Consider the following 15,653-nt stretch of genomic DNA (forward strand, 5'->3'; position numbering starts at 1 on the left):
AATGCTCAGCACACAACTGCAGAGAAAAAGTCAATGTGGTCATGCGTTTTGTATGCCAAAATGTGTGAGCCTTGGCGTGTACCAGCAGCCGTTGTCACCATTGTAATTTTCACGACTTTATCTTTATAAGGATGCAATTGCCCACTTCCCAGTTCCCAGACTGGGTTTGGAGATATAGTTTTACAGAAACATTTAGGAATGTCTGTAATGTAAGTTAAAAGCTAATACCGAAAGGAATCCACATATTTTCGAATTTCCTGTTTGCTGTATTGCTTAGTAAATGTCAGACGTCATGATGGCATGGTTGCGATTGATGGTATGCCGGATGGCCAGGGTACGAACTCACGGTAAGTCAGCTTGGCCGGCAGGCATCAACAGGCACAATAGTCTTACACTGATATCGTCACCCTCAGTTATTCGTCACCATTCAGCAAGCCCAGAGCTTCGGGCTTTGAACCGTAAGGCACAGGTGTAGCAGCAAGACATTGCGCCGATTCGAAGGGCTGGAAGGGCAGCATCGCGGGGGCTGGAATGCGCCTGAGCGGCTGAGACCATCCCATTGGGACGGGGGTGTTCTGGGTGCACTCAGCCGCTCATGCTGGGAAATGCATCCAATGGAGCTCTACCCCATCCCCACCCGTTTCGAATGATTAGGCTGACCTTTAGTCTAGAACAAAGAAGGATGATGGTTGGCTGGTCCCGAGGATAGAAAGGACAGGTAATGACATCATATAATGAATCGAAGACGGCCCCGGCCCGATCCTCTGATAGAGGCTCATCAACACGTATCTCGTTGTGGACCATTTCGTTTTCCTCCACCGTGGTTTTTGCACCGACCTCAACGGGTTGGAATATTACGATGTTCAGAAACCATTAAGGTCGTAATTGTATATTCGTTGAGTTAGGTTAGCCTTTCCATTCCATGAAGACTACTTTATAATTATTGGATGATAGGATGAGGTTTTCACTGTGTTGAACCTGTCCTACCTGCTCAGTGAACGAATATACAACGAATATACAATTACGATCTTAATGGTTTCTGAACATCGTTACCTTCCAACCGGTTCAGGTCGGTGCAAAAACTACGGTGGAGGAAAACGAAATGGTCCACAACGAGATACGTGTTGATGAACCTCTATCAGAGGATCGGACCGGGGCCGTCTTCGATTCATTATATGATGTCATTACCTGTCCTTTGTATCTATCCTCGGGACCAGCCAACAGTCATCCTTCCTTGTTCTAGACTAAAGGTCACCCTAATCATTCGAATGGAGAGCTCCATTGGATGCATTTCCCAGCATGAGCGGCTGAGTGCACCCAGAACACCCCCGTCCCAATGGGATGGTCTCAGCCGCTCAGGCGCATTCCAGCCCCCGCGATGCTGCCCTTCCAGCCCTTCGAATCGGCGCAATGTCTTGCTCCAGATGCTCCTACACCTGCACCTTACGGTTCAAAGCCCGAAGCTCTGGGCTTGTTGCTGAATGGTGACGAATAACTGAGGGTGACGATATCAGTGTAAGACTATTGTGCCTGTTGATGCCTGCCGGCCAAGCTGACTTACCGTGAGTTCGTACCCTGGCCATCCGGCATACCATCAATCGCAGCCATGCCATCATGATGTCTGGCATTTAATAAGCAATACAGCAAACAGGAAATCGAAAATATGTGGATTCCTTTCGGTATTCGCTTTAACTTACATTACAGACATTCCCAAATGTTTCTGTAAAACTATAATATCTCCAAACCCAGTCTGGGAACTAGGAAGTGGGAAATTGCATCCTTATAAAGATAAAGTCGTGAAAATTACAATGGTGACAACGGCTGCTGGTACACACCAAGGCTCACACATTTTGGCATACAAAACGCATGGCCACATTGACTTTTTTCTGCGGTTGTGTGCTGAGCATTGCTGTCCCGTGACGCCTCAATATAGCTCAGGAGACATTGAGCGAGAAAATATAATATAGCGGAATTCCATGCATAAAATCGACAGCCGAATCAAGAACGTAGAGTCAATAGGGGTACTTCGATTACTAAAGCAGGCACGTAGGAAGAAGGAGGATGAGTAATTTCCAAGAGAAATGTGTTGTTCTTCCACAATCTCTTCCTATTAAAGGAGGCATTAAAACATCCCCTTCTCCATATGTGCCGACAACCTGCATGTCAATGTTCTATGCAGTTTGTGCGATATTCTTGCTCAATAATGAGCTGCGGGGCAGAAAGCTTCTTAGGAAAGCTTAGAATAATCACTTCGACCCGTCAGTGAACGCTAAAACACGGCTGACCGGGAACGCGGCGGCACGGCGCCAGCCGCCGCGTGGTGCTAGTGTGCGCGTAACTAACGGGGAGACTTCAACGCCTGGCGCCGTCCCGACAGGCCTCCGTTCAACCGCTCGCAGCAGGCTAGGTTTTCGTCCCAGATTTTTTTGATTGGTATCCTACGGCTTCAAACATGCCAGGGACCAATAAAATTTAGTAGTGAAGACGATTAAAAAAAATCAAAATTCGACGATACACCCTAATGCACATAGTGTTGCTGTAGGGCCCTTTATAGTCATTGTTGCAACCTAATTTATGGCCCTGTTGCAAGTTTAGCAGTGTGCGATGAAGAACGAGACAGAGTAAGGAATGGTGAGGATAAGATGACACTTGTGGGTTGCTACCTTGGCAAGCCACAGTTTATTTAATTGAACTCTTCTGTGGGAGGATTGGATGGATTTTTGAAAACTGATCAATCATCAAGGCTTCAAACTGGACTTGATGGAGCTGGAGAACATCGTGGCCAACACGGTCTATCTGAAGGCCCGAGAAGGTGAGTCTGGCAGGGTGGTTCAGAAATAATTATGTAATTGCAAAGTTTATGTTTCAGTCAAATATGATTATAAACTGGGTATTGGGCTTGGACACGTGCATAGATCTGTTGGATGGTTACTGATCTGATCTTGATTCCAGGGGATCAGGGCTCCACAACATTTTCAGGAAGGAGAGGAGGGGGTCCAACCTCAAAACGCAAGATGTGTCACTTTATACATTGGGTTGCACTGCAGCAACAAAATTACTTAGGGATCTGAACCCCAAGGACCCCTGCCCTTGGTGGCTTAGCCCATGCAGGAGATCTCACAACAAAATGAGCCAGGGCTATGATCCCATTGGAGGCTACTTGAAAAATATGTTATGCACATGATATCAATAGACCTTGTGATAGGCCAAGGGCAATGGTCTGTGTTCTTGATCTATGTGGATAAAAAAAGTGCATTGTGAGCTGTAATCACTTCAGATCTATCTAACAGAGCTCTTCCAAACTGCAAGAAAAGTTTCCTCAGACATCACTGGATAATGCTAGGATCCATGATCTCACTGCATTTATTGACTGTCATGACTAGATCTATGACACCAGTGGACCCATGATAACTTTGAAGAGCTGTATCTACCAGTTGAAGATCAATATTGGTAGCAACTGATCCCACATCTATCTATAATATCAGACTCATGTACACCAGTGTGGTTTACATTCAAATTGATACCCACCTACTCAAAGATGGTACCTATCTATCTTACATTAAGGATCAGTAGTTTAATGTGAGCCAATAGTTTAGGCTGTGACAAGCCTAAAGGGTTGTCATTTGCTGTTCAAAGAATGGAATGCTCTAATGTTGTGTTTGATGTAAAATGTCTTGAATCAAGTATGCAAAGTGTTTCAACCATGGAAAACACCTTTTTTGCTTTTGTATGCAAATATCATGATGCAGTGGTCAAATGGGATAAGTCTGGCAATTTGATGCAATGATTTTGTGCCAGTCAGCAGCCAAAATACGATATATTCACCTTCTTTCAATATGTGTATAAATTTGACTTGTATTTGTTGATGGCCCTTTTTTATTGAAGCAGGTCAATGGGTTCTCAAGTGCTATTCTTTCACAGTGGTTGTAATACAATGTTCATTGTGCAGCCCAGATATTTAAGTAAATTTCTCTTCTCTTATTCCAGAGGTCCATTCTATCAATAACCTTGTCTGAAAGCTAGTTCCAAGATTAGGTGTGATGTTTGCAGGGCAACTATTTCCAGTATCAGTCCAAGAAAGTGGAAGATTGATGACAAACTGATATAAAGTTTAATAAAACCCACAAACAAGCCTACTGAATGCAGAATTGAGAATGCCCTGGTCCCATAATATGGCATCCAATGATGTTTTTGGGCCAAAGCATTGCACTGTCCTTAGCATACATATGTATCATGCCCAGTGTTCTGACTTAGATACCCAAAAATTCATGTAATTTTTTAGACACGATCGATAAGCGAGAGAGGAAATAGGAATATTAGCACTGAAGGAAATTACCAACTCGCTTTGAATGCTGTTTTTCAGTCGAGTTCAATGCTGGCCTAAAGTGACCTCAGTGTGCACCCTGCTGGAGGTATTTGAACACTTCGTTTTGCGTTTTTTCCGCGAATATCTAAAACATGCCACCATTGTGGCACAAGTTATCATTCATCTTTCCTGTGCGAGCTGCAAAAATGTCAGGCCCAGGTAGGTATTTAAAGCCTCAGGTCACCAGATCACGTTAAGTGGCCCAACCTCAGAATGCTCCCGATGATCGTCATACCTAAACCTAGTGAACGATCGCTTTTAAACTTTCAGTGCTATATGCGAGTGACAGTATATATGAAACCTACACCTTAGAATTTTAATAACAATGACCTACGGCCAAGTCAATTTTGCGGCCTCTCAATGAGGGGCACTAATGAGGGGTCGGACGGTCGGTCCCCCTCACTTTTTCGCGAATAACCCGCGCAAAAAGCGGCCGATTGCGACGACACTTTCAGTATTCTTGAGTTATTGTACCTACACCTACCCTTAATATTTCATAATCCCGACCCAAATGACCTTTGGCATGTGACCTGTTTCTCAAAACCATTGCACGTCGGAATCGCGATTGGGCGTATGTCAGCGCACATTATCCCAGCGTTTCCAGTCTTTTTGTGTTCGTAATTATTCTAGCATGTAAAATGATTATTCTCCCATGTAGTATGGTGGGTGTTAAGGTCATGTGAAGGTCAGATCAACCGTCAATGTGATTTACCTTAGATGACCTCTGTTCACTTTTTGGAGTTTTACATGTTTTTCATGTAGTTTTTGTTGCTGATTTCGACTTTACACCCATTTGAACATTTAAGAAGTAGTTTTGGTGCCTACGTAGTACGTATCATGTTACGAAGCTGTCAGTGGTGGTTGAAAGGTTACTTTAGATAGCCAGCAGGACGCGTACTGGTTGACTTGACCTGGTCTGACCCGAACTACCCTGAATGCATGAATACGTTATTTTTGATCAAAATTAATATGAAATTCATGATCAGAACCCCGGAAACCTCTTGGCAACTTCAGTTAACGAAGTTCTAGCCGGTCCCGATTTTCCCCAGTTCCGACGTTCCAGTCATTAGCCTGACCTGGAAAATCAACGAACGAACTAGAACCCTAAAATTGGATATCATCGGCTTCCTATCGTCACGGGCAACACGCTTGTTTTTCCTCGAAGTTCTGTGTTGATCAGGGGCTGACCGGGAGGGGGCCTTACGCCCCTCCCCCGCTACACGTTAGACGCCGTAAAAAGGCCAATACGGATGAGGATCAAGTCAAAAGAACAAAATTGAATTTCGTCTCTTTTGGACAATAGTCAAACTAAACACTCTCAAACAGCATTTAACAGGTAGGTAACTACTGAAAGATAAATCGAGGCAGGCAAGTTTTACCTATAGGTACCAGCGGTTTTCAGCAACAACTTCTGATAGAGACGTACCAGAGCGATGAGTACACCTTGGATGTGTTAACGTCAACGAAACGGATTGACTAATGTGCAATATGATGTTTTTACCGGTCACGTCATGACATATAACCCTGACCATGCTTCAAATTTTCAAATTTCAAGCTGACCAAGCTGTTACAAAGCACGAAAACGGCAGTTTTCACGTTTATTTTGCCCTCTGGAGGCCAAACTCTTGACCGATCTAAGGATAGCTCGATTACATAGGCGGCGGAACGGGGAAAGCACTGGGGCACCGTGCCCCCCTTTGATGTTGGCATTTTAACATTAGTCCTTTGGGCGTTGCATGGAAAGAATGGGACCAAAAGTCGGCAGTGCCCCCCCCCCTCCCCTTAATTGAAGGTGTTCCGCCGCTGCTGCTCGATTATAGGTAATACCTTGGACCTTGGTTAAATCTGAGGACACTTTAGCGTCTAGCGAAGGAACTTTGCTGTTCAAGCTTGGGCTGCAGGTCTATGAGCGCTTAAAGGGAGATAATGACCTTTTTCCACAAAATCTGAGTTAGGATCATTTTCTGACAAAACACAACAAGTTATAATGTAAATTAAAACCATTTTGCTCAATGCGGTACCTTGCCGCAAATATCTCAACTTGAAGTCACGTTAGCGGGGAGCGCTGAAAATGACCGTTGAATAAGTACTTACATCACTTTTTGGTACTTGCATGTAATTTTGTAAAATGAGCGTATTCCTTACATTTGATCTTCATCACATCTAGTTAGTTAATGGTCGTCTATAGTGCCTTCAAAAGATATTCATGGTTTGGGGGTGGTTTATGTCTAAATTTACGCAACTATTTTTCCTGTTCATCATCTGAGGCCATATGCTGCTATTTTAGTAGCAACGACTCAATTTTGAATCGGTCCCGCCGACTGCACAATAAAAGAAGCCTAGATACAACACTTTTGCGGCATCACTGAAAAACTTATGCAGTTCTGTTATCAAAATTCTCATAACACCGTTCGACAAACCTGAAGTCTTTTTGAAATAAATATGCTTGTATTTTTCGCTTCAGGCTCTGAGGCCAAAATAATGAATTTCGTAGTCGCAATCGCAAGATTTGGCTGCGTTTCTGGCGCATGCCGTTCATTTGTGGCGCAAAATAATACTTGGAAACAAAGAAGAGTAGGCACTATGTACGAATCTAATTAATTCTAAACCGAATTAACTCTAATTCAAATTAGAATCCTTACAACCAAGCAACGACAAGGCGATAACATAAACAAAAACCCAAGCGTCGCTGTTTGAAACAAAAGCGCCATATACTGCGACTTTTTTATAGAGAAGGACAAGAAGGACAACGCATTTCGGTGGGTGTTACAAGTACTGCAAGTACTGCTTCTTTTTTGCAAAAATAAAAACCTTTTTCACATACGAAAATGTGCTAGGAAATTTTCATATTTTATAGAAACTACAGTAGAAATAGTATAGATGTCGAGTAATTTTTATTAAAGAAAAAAGAAAGCTCATTATCTCCCTTTAATTATGGGGAAAACGCTTAATTTTGAGAGAGCTATTTGTAATAGAACTTCAGGACTGGCTGCCTTATAGTTATGTAATGCCGGAAGCTGGTTTCTATTTAGAACAGATGCATTTAAAATTCTTTCCTAGAAGTCCGCGGTGAAGTACACGCTAATTCGCAACCGCATGGACAAGTGATGCCTAAGATTCTGATCAGTGTTCGAGAAACGGCAATCCTAGTGAGGACGCTTTATCGACTCCGACTTCAACTCCCCTTCATTTGCGACGACTCTGGGCCACTTTGACTCTGAACCCCTTAATGTTATCCCCTGTACTTATCACTAATCCGGGCCTCAGAGTCGTGGTAGCGGTGTCGAGATTCTGGACTCCATACCTCCGATCAGCTCTCCATACCTACCTCATAACCCTTCCCTGCCGTTTGACCCCTGATAGAGGTACACTTCGCAGAAAAGACGAGCGTGCTGCCCATGACGATAGGAAGCCGATGCTACCAAATTTTTTAAGTCCTTGGACCTTGGTCATTGTTTGACCTTGCAGGTTAGGTCAATGACCCAAAAGTCGGGAAAATCGGGACCTGCTAGAACTTCGTAAAGTGATGTTGTTAGTTGTTACGGGGTTTTCGGGGTGCTGATCACTAATGTCATGCTAGTTTTGGTCAAAGATAATGTCTTCATGGATTAACCTTCGCCCCAGTGGGGGGGGGGGCATATGTTACCACCCTGTCGCGTTTTTTGCGTGTGAATAAAAAACTGCGGCGCGTAGCGCCGCGCCGCTTGGGGTAGCTTTTGGTACATCAATTTTGGACAATGTGTGAAATTTTTGACCCCAGGTCATGTCAGGTCAGGTCACCAGGTCAAGTTAACTGACCAAGCCTAAAAAAAAGTTTGCAATCATGTCCAGCCTGCAGTGTTTGTCAGAAAGGTTTCAAACTTGGTGGGTTGCATGCTGTTATGGGCGCCTACAATTTGTATATCTCGGATTTTTTATATCCGTGACCTAAGGTCAGGTCAGTGGCGAAACCTTTCCATTACAAGTCAATGGAGAAAAATGAAAATGCCTCTAGATCCGTGTGTACGCATCGGAACAGTCCAAATATTTCAGAATCCTTATGATTTAGTCCACTCGTGATGACCAAGGTGTCATTTTTGCTGATAGCCTCTAGACAGGTCATCCGAGGTCACTTGAGGCTACAAACAGTTTTTTTGCCAATAACTCGCGATTGGAAAGAGATAGAACGCTGGGGATGGTCTCATTGTGTTTGCCTTGTTGAGACGCATCGACTGATATGCAACATGACCTTTTCCGGTAAGGTCATGACCTTGACCTGAGGTCAAATTTTTAACTTGACCTTTCAAGGTCAAATTATAATTCATTCGACGCGTCTCGGCGAGAGGAACACGATTCTGGCAATAGAAATGTCGTGGCTTTTTTTAGTCGAAAGCTATTGTCGAAAAACACTTTTCGTAAAAACAGCTATTTTTGGACTTTTTGCCCTCTGGAGGCCAAACCGTTGACCTGAGGTCAATATTGATAATGACCTTTTCAAAAGAAGAGTTCAAAAGCTATCGATTGCTCTTCCCTGCGTTATTCTAGCTACCATAGTTCCTGAGATAGCGGCATGTTTTCTGAAAAATATAATGACAATTGGCAAATTTTGACCTTTGATGACCTCTGGTGACCCCAATATTGCTCTAAGGTGAAAAATGACTTAAATACTTTCAAACGTACGCATTGAGAGCTATCGACTGCTTTTTACCGCGTCTTTCTAGCCCTCTTAGTTTTTGAGTTAGAGGTGGGTGGTAACATATGCCCCCCCTCACTAGGGCGAAGTTGGCTGAGACCGCCACTGGGGCGCGGGTTAACCCACGAGCCGCTGGGGGGCATAAAGTTGCCCCCCCCCTTTACGTTTTGTGAAATATCTCCGAAACCTGATGAGCTACGAACGTAAAACTTGGCATAGCTTCAAATGAATACCTATGCAATGTTTGAGGAAAGTTTGGTGGTTGTAGCACTTAAGATGACGTCACAGTGACGTCATAAAGTTTTGTCGTTTTCCGATATGGCCCGTTTCTGATGACGCTGAGCATGAAACTCAACTGTAAATGAACTAGACAGCACCCGCTGTCAATAAATCCTTAAACATCTAACTACACTTCCATCTAGTTTCTGACCAATAATTGACCCTTTATATTCGGTCCCATATATATGATGTATCGTGAGGAATATGAGAGTCGCAAATCTATAATTTCACTTGTGACGTCACTGTGACGTCATTTCAAATGGGATCGACACCAAATTTGGACACAACCTCGGCTAGGTATTCAGGAAGATGTGTGCAAAGTTTCGCTTCTCTATCTCTTCGCGTTGCGACGATATCGTCGCAGAAGTAAAGGGGGGCAACTATATGCCCCCCCCCCCCCCAGCGGCCGGCGGGTGGCGCGGAGGCCCAGCGGCCGCCGGGTTAAGACTAGGTCGGGTCAGGTCAGGTCAACCAGTAGGCGTCCTGCCGGCTATCCATAGTAAGTGTTTACCAACACTGACAGTTTCAACATGTTACGTAGGCACTGAAACTACTTCTCCAATGGTGCTAAAGTCGAGATGACTTTAAAGGGACCCTCCCACCTTAACATTAGTTTTGAGTTGAGATAGCCAAGTTTGCGGCCAGGCTCAGAAACCACCATTTATCCTGGTCGCAACCCCCGCAGCTTTATGGTGTTCAAGAAATTTCTTCCCTTTACTTGCAGGGTGGGACCAGCGTGGTCCCTATCTCTTAACCATTACGGGAATCTGATGACGTCATCAAGCTTTCGCACGTCCGTTAAATGTTTGACTAAAACGTTTTGTAGCACGCGGTGGTATACGCTGCTTTGCGCGCAACAAATGCCGCACTTTCAAATAAAGTCGCTAGGAACAGCGGAGATCCCAAAAAGTAAACAAAAGTAAAAGTCTAATATCTTGAAAACCGGTGAATATTTTTCGATGAAATTTGGTAGATATTCGTTTTTGCTCTTTCTGAACCGAGCGACATCACTTTCATGCCAATTCATTAACTTTTTTGAAGGTGGGAGGGTCCCTTTAAAGGGACCCTCCCACCTTAACATTAGTTTTGAGTTGAGATAGCCAAGTTTGCGGCCAGGCTCAGAAACCACCATTTATCCTGGTCGCAACCCCCGCAGCTTTATGGTGTTCAAGAAATTTCTTCCCTTTACTTGCAGGGTGGGACCAGCGTGGTCCCTATCTCTTAACCATTACGGGAATCTGATGACGTCATCAGGCTTTCGAACGTCCGTTAAATGTTTGACTAAAACGTTTTGTAGCACGCGGTGGTATATGCTGCTTTGCGCGCAACAAATGCCGCACTTTCAAATAAAGTCGCTAGGAACAGCGGAGATGCCAAATAGTAAACAAAAGTAAAAGTCTAATATCTTGAAAACCGGTGAATATTTTTCGATGAAATTTGGTAGATATTCGTTTTTGCTCTTTCTGAACCGAGCGACATCACTTTCATGCCAATTCATTAACTTTTTTGAAGGTGGGAGGGTCCCTTTAACCCTCGCCGGCACAGGCCATTTTGCGTCCTTCGACGGCACAACGAGCTAGAGCTTCGCGGAAAAAACGAGCGTGTTGCCCGTCACGAGAGGAAGCCGATGATACCCAATTTTAAGGTCCTAGGTCATCGGGTGACCTTCCAGGTCAGGTCAATGACCCGAAGACCGGGAAAATCGGGACCTGTTAGAAAGTCGTAAAGTGTGGCTGCTATGTGGTTTTCAGGGGTGCTGATCACGAATATCGTGTTAGTTTTGATCAGAGATGATGTCTTAAAGCATTTAGACCAGGTCGGGTCAGGTCAGGTCAGGTCAACCGGTAGGGGTCGTGACGGGTATTCGTAATACGTGTCAACCGCCTCTGACAGCTTCGTAACATGTTACGAAGGCACCAAAACTACTTCGTAAATGTTCAAATGGTTGCTAAATTCGAATTCAGCTCCAAAAACTAGCCTAGTAACATGTAAAACTCGAAAAAGTGAACCGAGGTCACCCGAGGTCACCGAAGGTCAATGACCTGACCTGACCTTCAGGTGACCTTGACACCTACCCTAATGTATGGGAGCAACATCAAATCACATGTTTGAACGTTTGAAACCACGAAAAGCTTGCAAACGCGCGGCTAATGCGAGCCGACATACGCCGAATCGCGATTCCGGCCAAACATGGTCTCGGAAAAGAGGTCACAGGTTTAAGGTCATTTGGGTCAGGGTCATGAAATTTTCAGGGTTGGTGTAAAATTGATCAATGCGAAGGTACTGAAAGTTTTGTCGCGATCGGCCGCTTTTTACGCGAGTTATTCGCGAAAAACCTTAGGGGGGTGCATCAACCCCCCCCCCTGTGCCGGCGAGGGTTAAGAAATACCCTAGAAACTTGTAAAGCTGGGAAAAAGAAAACAAGGTCATCAAACGTCATTGACCTTGACGGTTGACCTGACCTTCACGCGACCTTGAAACTTACCATAGTGCATGGTGTCAAGTATCAATTTTACATTTTACATTAACAACCACAAAAAGACTGAAAACGCGCGGATAATATAAGCCAACATATGCCCAACCGCGATTCCGGTCGAACATGATCTCGAGAAACACGTCACAGTTCAGAGGTCATTTGGGTCAGGGTCATGGGATTTTCAGGGTAATTGTTAAATTGATCAGCTAAGGGTATTGAAGGTTTCGTCGCGATCAGCCGCTTTTTGCGCCAGTTATTCACGAAAAGCCGAGGGGGGACGGGGAGGGGGTCCATTCGCTCCCCCTATAAGTGCGAGGGTCAATAAATACCCTTATCGTTGAAAGTAGAGAAAAGACGGCGCTACAAAACTGCTACCTCGAATTTTCGAAATTTTGGGATTTTGACCCCCAAAAATTAAAAAAGTTCTCAAAAAAATTCCAATTTTTTTTTCGAATTTCGTCAAAACCGGAATATATGTGATAGTCCCTGCGCTCTTCGATATACATACCAAATTTTAGATCGATACCTCTTTTTTGGCCAAGTTATAGCGAAAAAACTGTTAAAAATTGATGACGTCAAATTTTTTAGCTCAATTTTTAGCAATTCTAGACCTCGTAGCGCAAAACGGAGACCACCATTGAACTCCCCGTGACGAGCTGCATCGAATCGATACCCATTTTATGCAAAAATATCAAATTTGAAATTTGACCTGATTTGACCTGACCTTGACCTGACCTTGACCTGACCTTGACCAAAACGTGACCTAAGCTGGCCCTAAAGTCTGTCTGACCCACATAATCGCATTTGTCATGTAAAATGGACCATGAAACATGTATCACATGACACTTTCATATTGTGACCCCCCAGTGACCTGACCTCTGTGACCTGACCTGGTATCAGTGACCTCAAATAGCAAAATATGTGTTTGAAGAACATTTCCCCATCGATGATTTTCAATGAAATGCATTTTACACGATTTTACAACGCATTTCTTGAAATGCCTGTAAACGGTGAAAATTCGATCTTTGACCTGACCTGTGACGTCATCGGTTTGACCCAGGTCAATAAAATGGGGTCACAAGGTAGTTTCCTGAAAGGGCTATCCAACACCGTTTGCCGCTTGTCGCTAGGTTGCGTGGTTCTCGAGATCTTAGGGGGGGGCCAAAATGCCCCCCCCCCCCCCATCAGACTGCGTTGCTCGGCAGACCCCATCTGGGCGCGGGTTAAAGGTAGTGTGCCAGCTTTCCTGGACCATATGGAGTTAATGACCCGGATAAGGAGAACCGAATTTTTAGAACACATCCATACCTTCAAAACTCATGGAGACGTCTTAAATTCTTCAAATTCTGAGTACCCCAGTGCGAAATTCGCCCCGACGGGTTGTCGGTCGTACCCCAACCATATTTCACACCACTATGAACAATAAATGCACACACTAAAATCGCTATTACTGATAGGCTCATCCAATCAAGTTTCGATAAACCCGTTCATCATCATCTCCTGCGGTTTCGAACACGCCTGTTAGGTGGCTTCTGATGCTCGTCGAGGTCGGAATTTCCAAATACGCTGCTCATACTTTGTGGTGCGTCGGGCCGCGCGCTCTGACTTCGGCCAAGAAAAATGCGTCAGCTGATCATTGTCATTTCTGTCACTTTCGTGTGGTGAAATGGGGTCATAATTTAAGAGACGGCTGTTTCATATCAATTATTTTACATAAAATCATATTTCAAACCATAAATTAATGTTCGACAGCCAAATTAAAGAAACGATACCAATACAGGCTTACAGTTTAAGTTCGACATTGTGTTGTCTACGATTAGACAGCTGATAACTCATTCCCGTACGTCGTAACTCTATAATGACCTTTGCTTATTATTGTCACATGTGCGCCGCATTCGCGATTATTGCCGACGCCTGTTTGCAGGTCAGCCCACTACAGTTGTTATACATATCGAAAAACCGATAAACTTTTAGGCGAAAAAGGCACTATTCCAGGCCCATTTTTGATTTTTTTTTGCGATATTAGGTAAAAACAGAAGCTTCTTATCCTAGGAAAAATAAAATGGGAAATCTTTGAAAGGTGGCACACTACCTTTAATTGTTTACCTTAGGTCAAATCTGAGAACGTCACTCAGAAACCTTCCAGGTTGTGGGGGGATTCCTCCCTTAGTTTTTTCGATATATCTCCAGAATTGCTGCGCCGATCGTCACCAAACTTTCAGTACCCACCCGTGAATAGCTTTTACACATTGTGACCAAACATTTTTCCAAAGGCTATGATAGGTTGGTCGCTAATGACGTCGGAGTGACGTCATGTCTGCCATTTTCGACTCAAAAAAGGTTTCGCGGGAAGAGCTGTCAGGCCTACAGCTTTAGAGATACAGGAAAATGTTTCAACATAAAAGGCGTAGAATTAACAGGGCTACAAAACTGCTATCTCGGATTTTTGATTTTTTTTTTTGGTTTTGACCACTAAAAATAAAAAACATTGAAGATAATAGATAAAAAATCCAAAAAGTTTTTGAGTTCCGAAAAAACGGTATATATGTGATAGTCCCTACCGCCTTCTATCCACATACCAAATTTGAGATCGATACCTCTTTTTTTGGCCAAGTTATTGCGAAGAAACTTCAAAATTGATTACGTCAAATTTTCAAACTCAATTTTTAGCAATTTTAGACCACGTAGCGCAAAACAAAGATCACCATTAGACTCCCCGTGACGAGCTGCATCGAATCAATACCCATTTTATGCAAAACTATCAACTTGGAAATTTGACCTTTTTGACCTGACCTCCACCAGAAAGCGACCTAAACCGTACCTGATGGTCTTAGAACCAACACTATTGAGCTGGAAATGAAAAATTGGTCATAAAACCTGCATCGAACAACCTTAGTGAAGTTGGGTTCATGTGCTGACCCTTGGTGACCTGACCTCTGACCTGACCTGGTATTATCAGTGACCTCTAATAGCAACATATGTACTAGGCAACTGACGCCTTGTCGCTGATTTTCGACAAAATGCGTTTTACTCGATGTTATGGCGCATTCCCTAGAAGACCCGTGAACGGTGAAATATTTTGTGTTTGACCTGACCTGTGACGTCATCGGTGACCCCAAGGTCAAATGAAATTTGGTTTCCTTCGACAAAGTTGACAGGGCTATCGAATGCTGTTTGCATTTTGCGGATCCATCCAGTAGTTTCGGAGATAGGAGGGGGGGGCAAAAAATCCCCCCCCCCCACCGCGCGGAAGGTGGCCGCCGGGTGGGTAAAGAGCTATAGAATGCGTTTTTCTACGGCGCTGTAGCTCTATTTGCTCCCGAGTTATGCGTTGATTTGCTTAACAGTCAGATTGACAAAATTTGACCTTTGGTGACCTGGTGACCTGTCACATGACCTTTGACTTGGCCTAAATTTGGCCCAAGTATTCTTGACTTTTTTGCGTTCCTTCAAATGCGCTTATCGCTTGTCGCTACATGGCCCAGGAGCTGAGTTGGGCGGAATGTTCAACCCCCTCCCCCTCCTGGCCGGGCGCCGGTGCAGTGGTGGGCCCGGGGCGGCTTTATAGGGTTTGAATGCGATGTGCCGCATGTTTCCGCCTCCCGTTTGGCTTTCATCTCACGTGCAGGCTCTAAAAGAGATAAGGCAGGGTGCAGCTCAGTTGACCAGCGCTAGTACCTACCCGGCGTAAAAGCCATCACGGGGGCTCTACCAGCCACTCTTACAGGCACAGACGCATTAGCCGCTCCCACCAGCCGGGCTCTAACTACTGCCAAGCAACGGTATGTGCATTACCGGTGTGTCTGCTTTAATTGATTAAAATGAAAACTGGTGTCATCTGCCTATTGTTAGAATATTAG

The 15,653-nt window shown here is 44.2% G+C and overlaps 1 protein-coding gene across 5 annotated transcripts in view; it reads left to right on the plus strand.

Annotated features, from left to right (window-relative positions):
- Positions 1-15,653, plus strand: part of LOC122386008 (G protein-coupled receptor kinase 2-like) — a 41,195-nt gene that overhangs the window by 2,425 nt on the left and 23,117 nt on the right. For 3 of the 5 annotated variants that reach the window (XM_043374787.1, XM_043374789.1, XM_043374786.1), the window contains exon 2: positions 2,596-2,812. In XM_043374787.1, coding sequence (XP_043230722.1) covers positions 2,761-2,812 — 52 coding nt within the window. In that variant the 5' untranslated portion in view covers positions 2,596-2,760. Of the gene's footprint in view, positions 1-2,527; positions 2,813-15,653 lie in introns of all 5 variants that reach the window. The other 2 variants (XM_043374788.1, XM_043374785.1) reach the window with 1 other exon arrangement.

This window comes from Amphibalanus amphitrite, unplaced genomic scaffold, assembly GCF_019059575.1.
Source record: "Amphibalanus amphitrite isolate SeventyFive unplaced genomic scaffold, NRLGWU_Aamphi_draft 000237F_arrow, whole genome shotgun sequence".
Classification (NCBI taxonomy): Eukaryota; Metazoa; Arthropoda; class Thecostraca; order Balanomorpha; family Balanidae; genus Amphibalanus; species Amphibalanus amphitrite.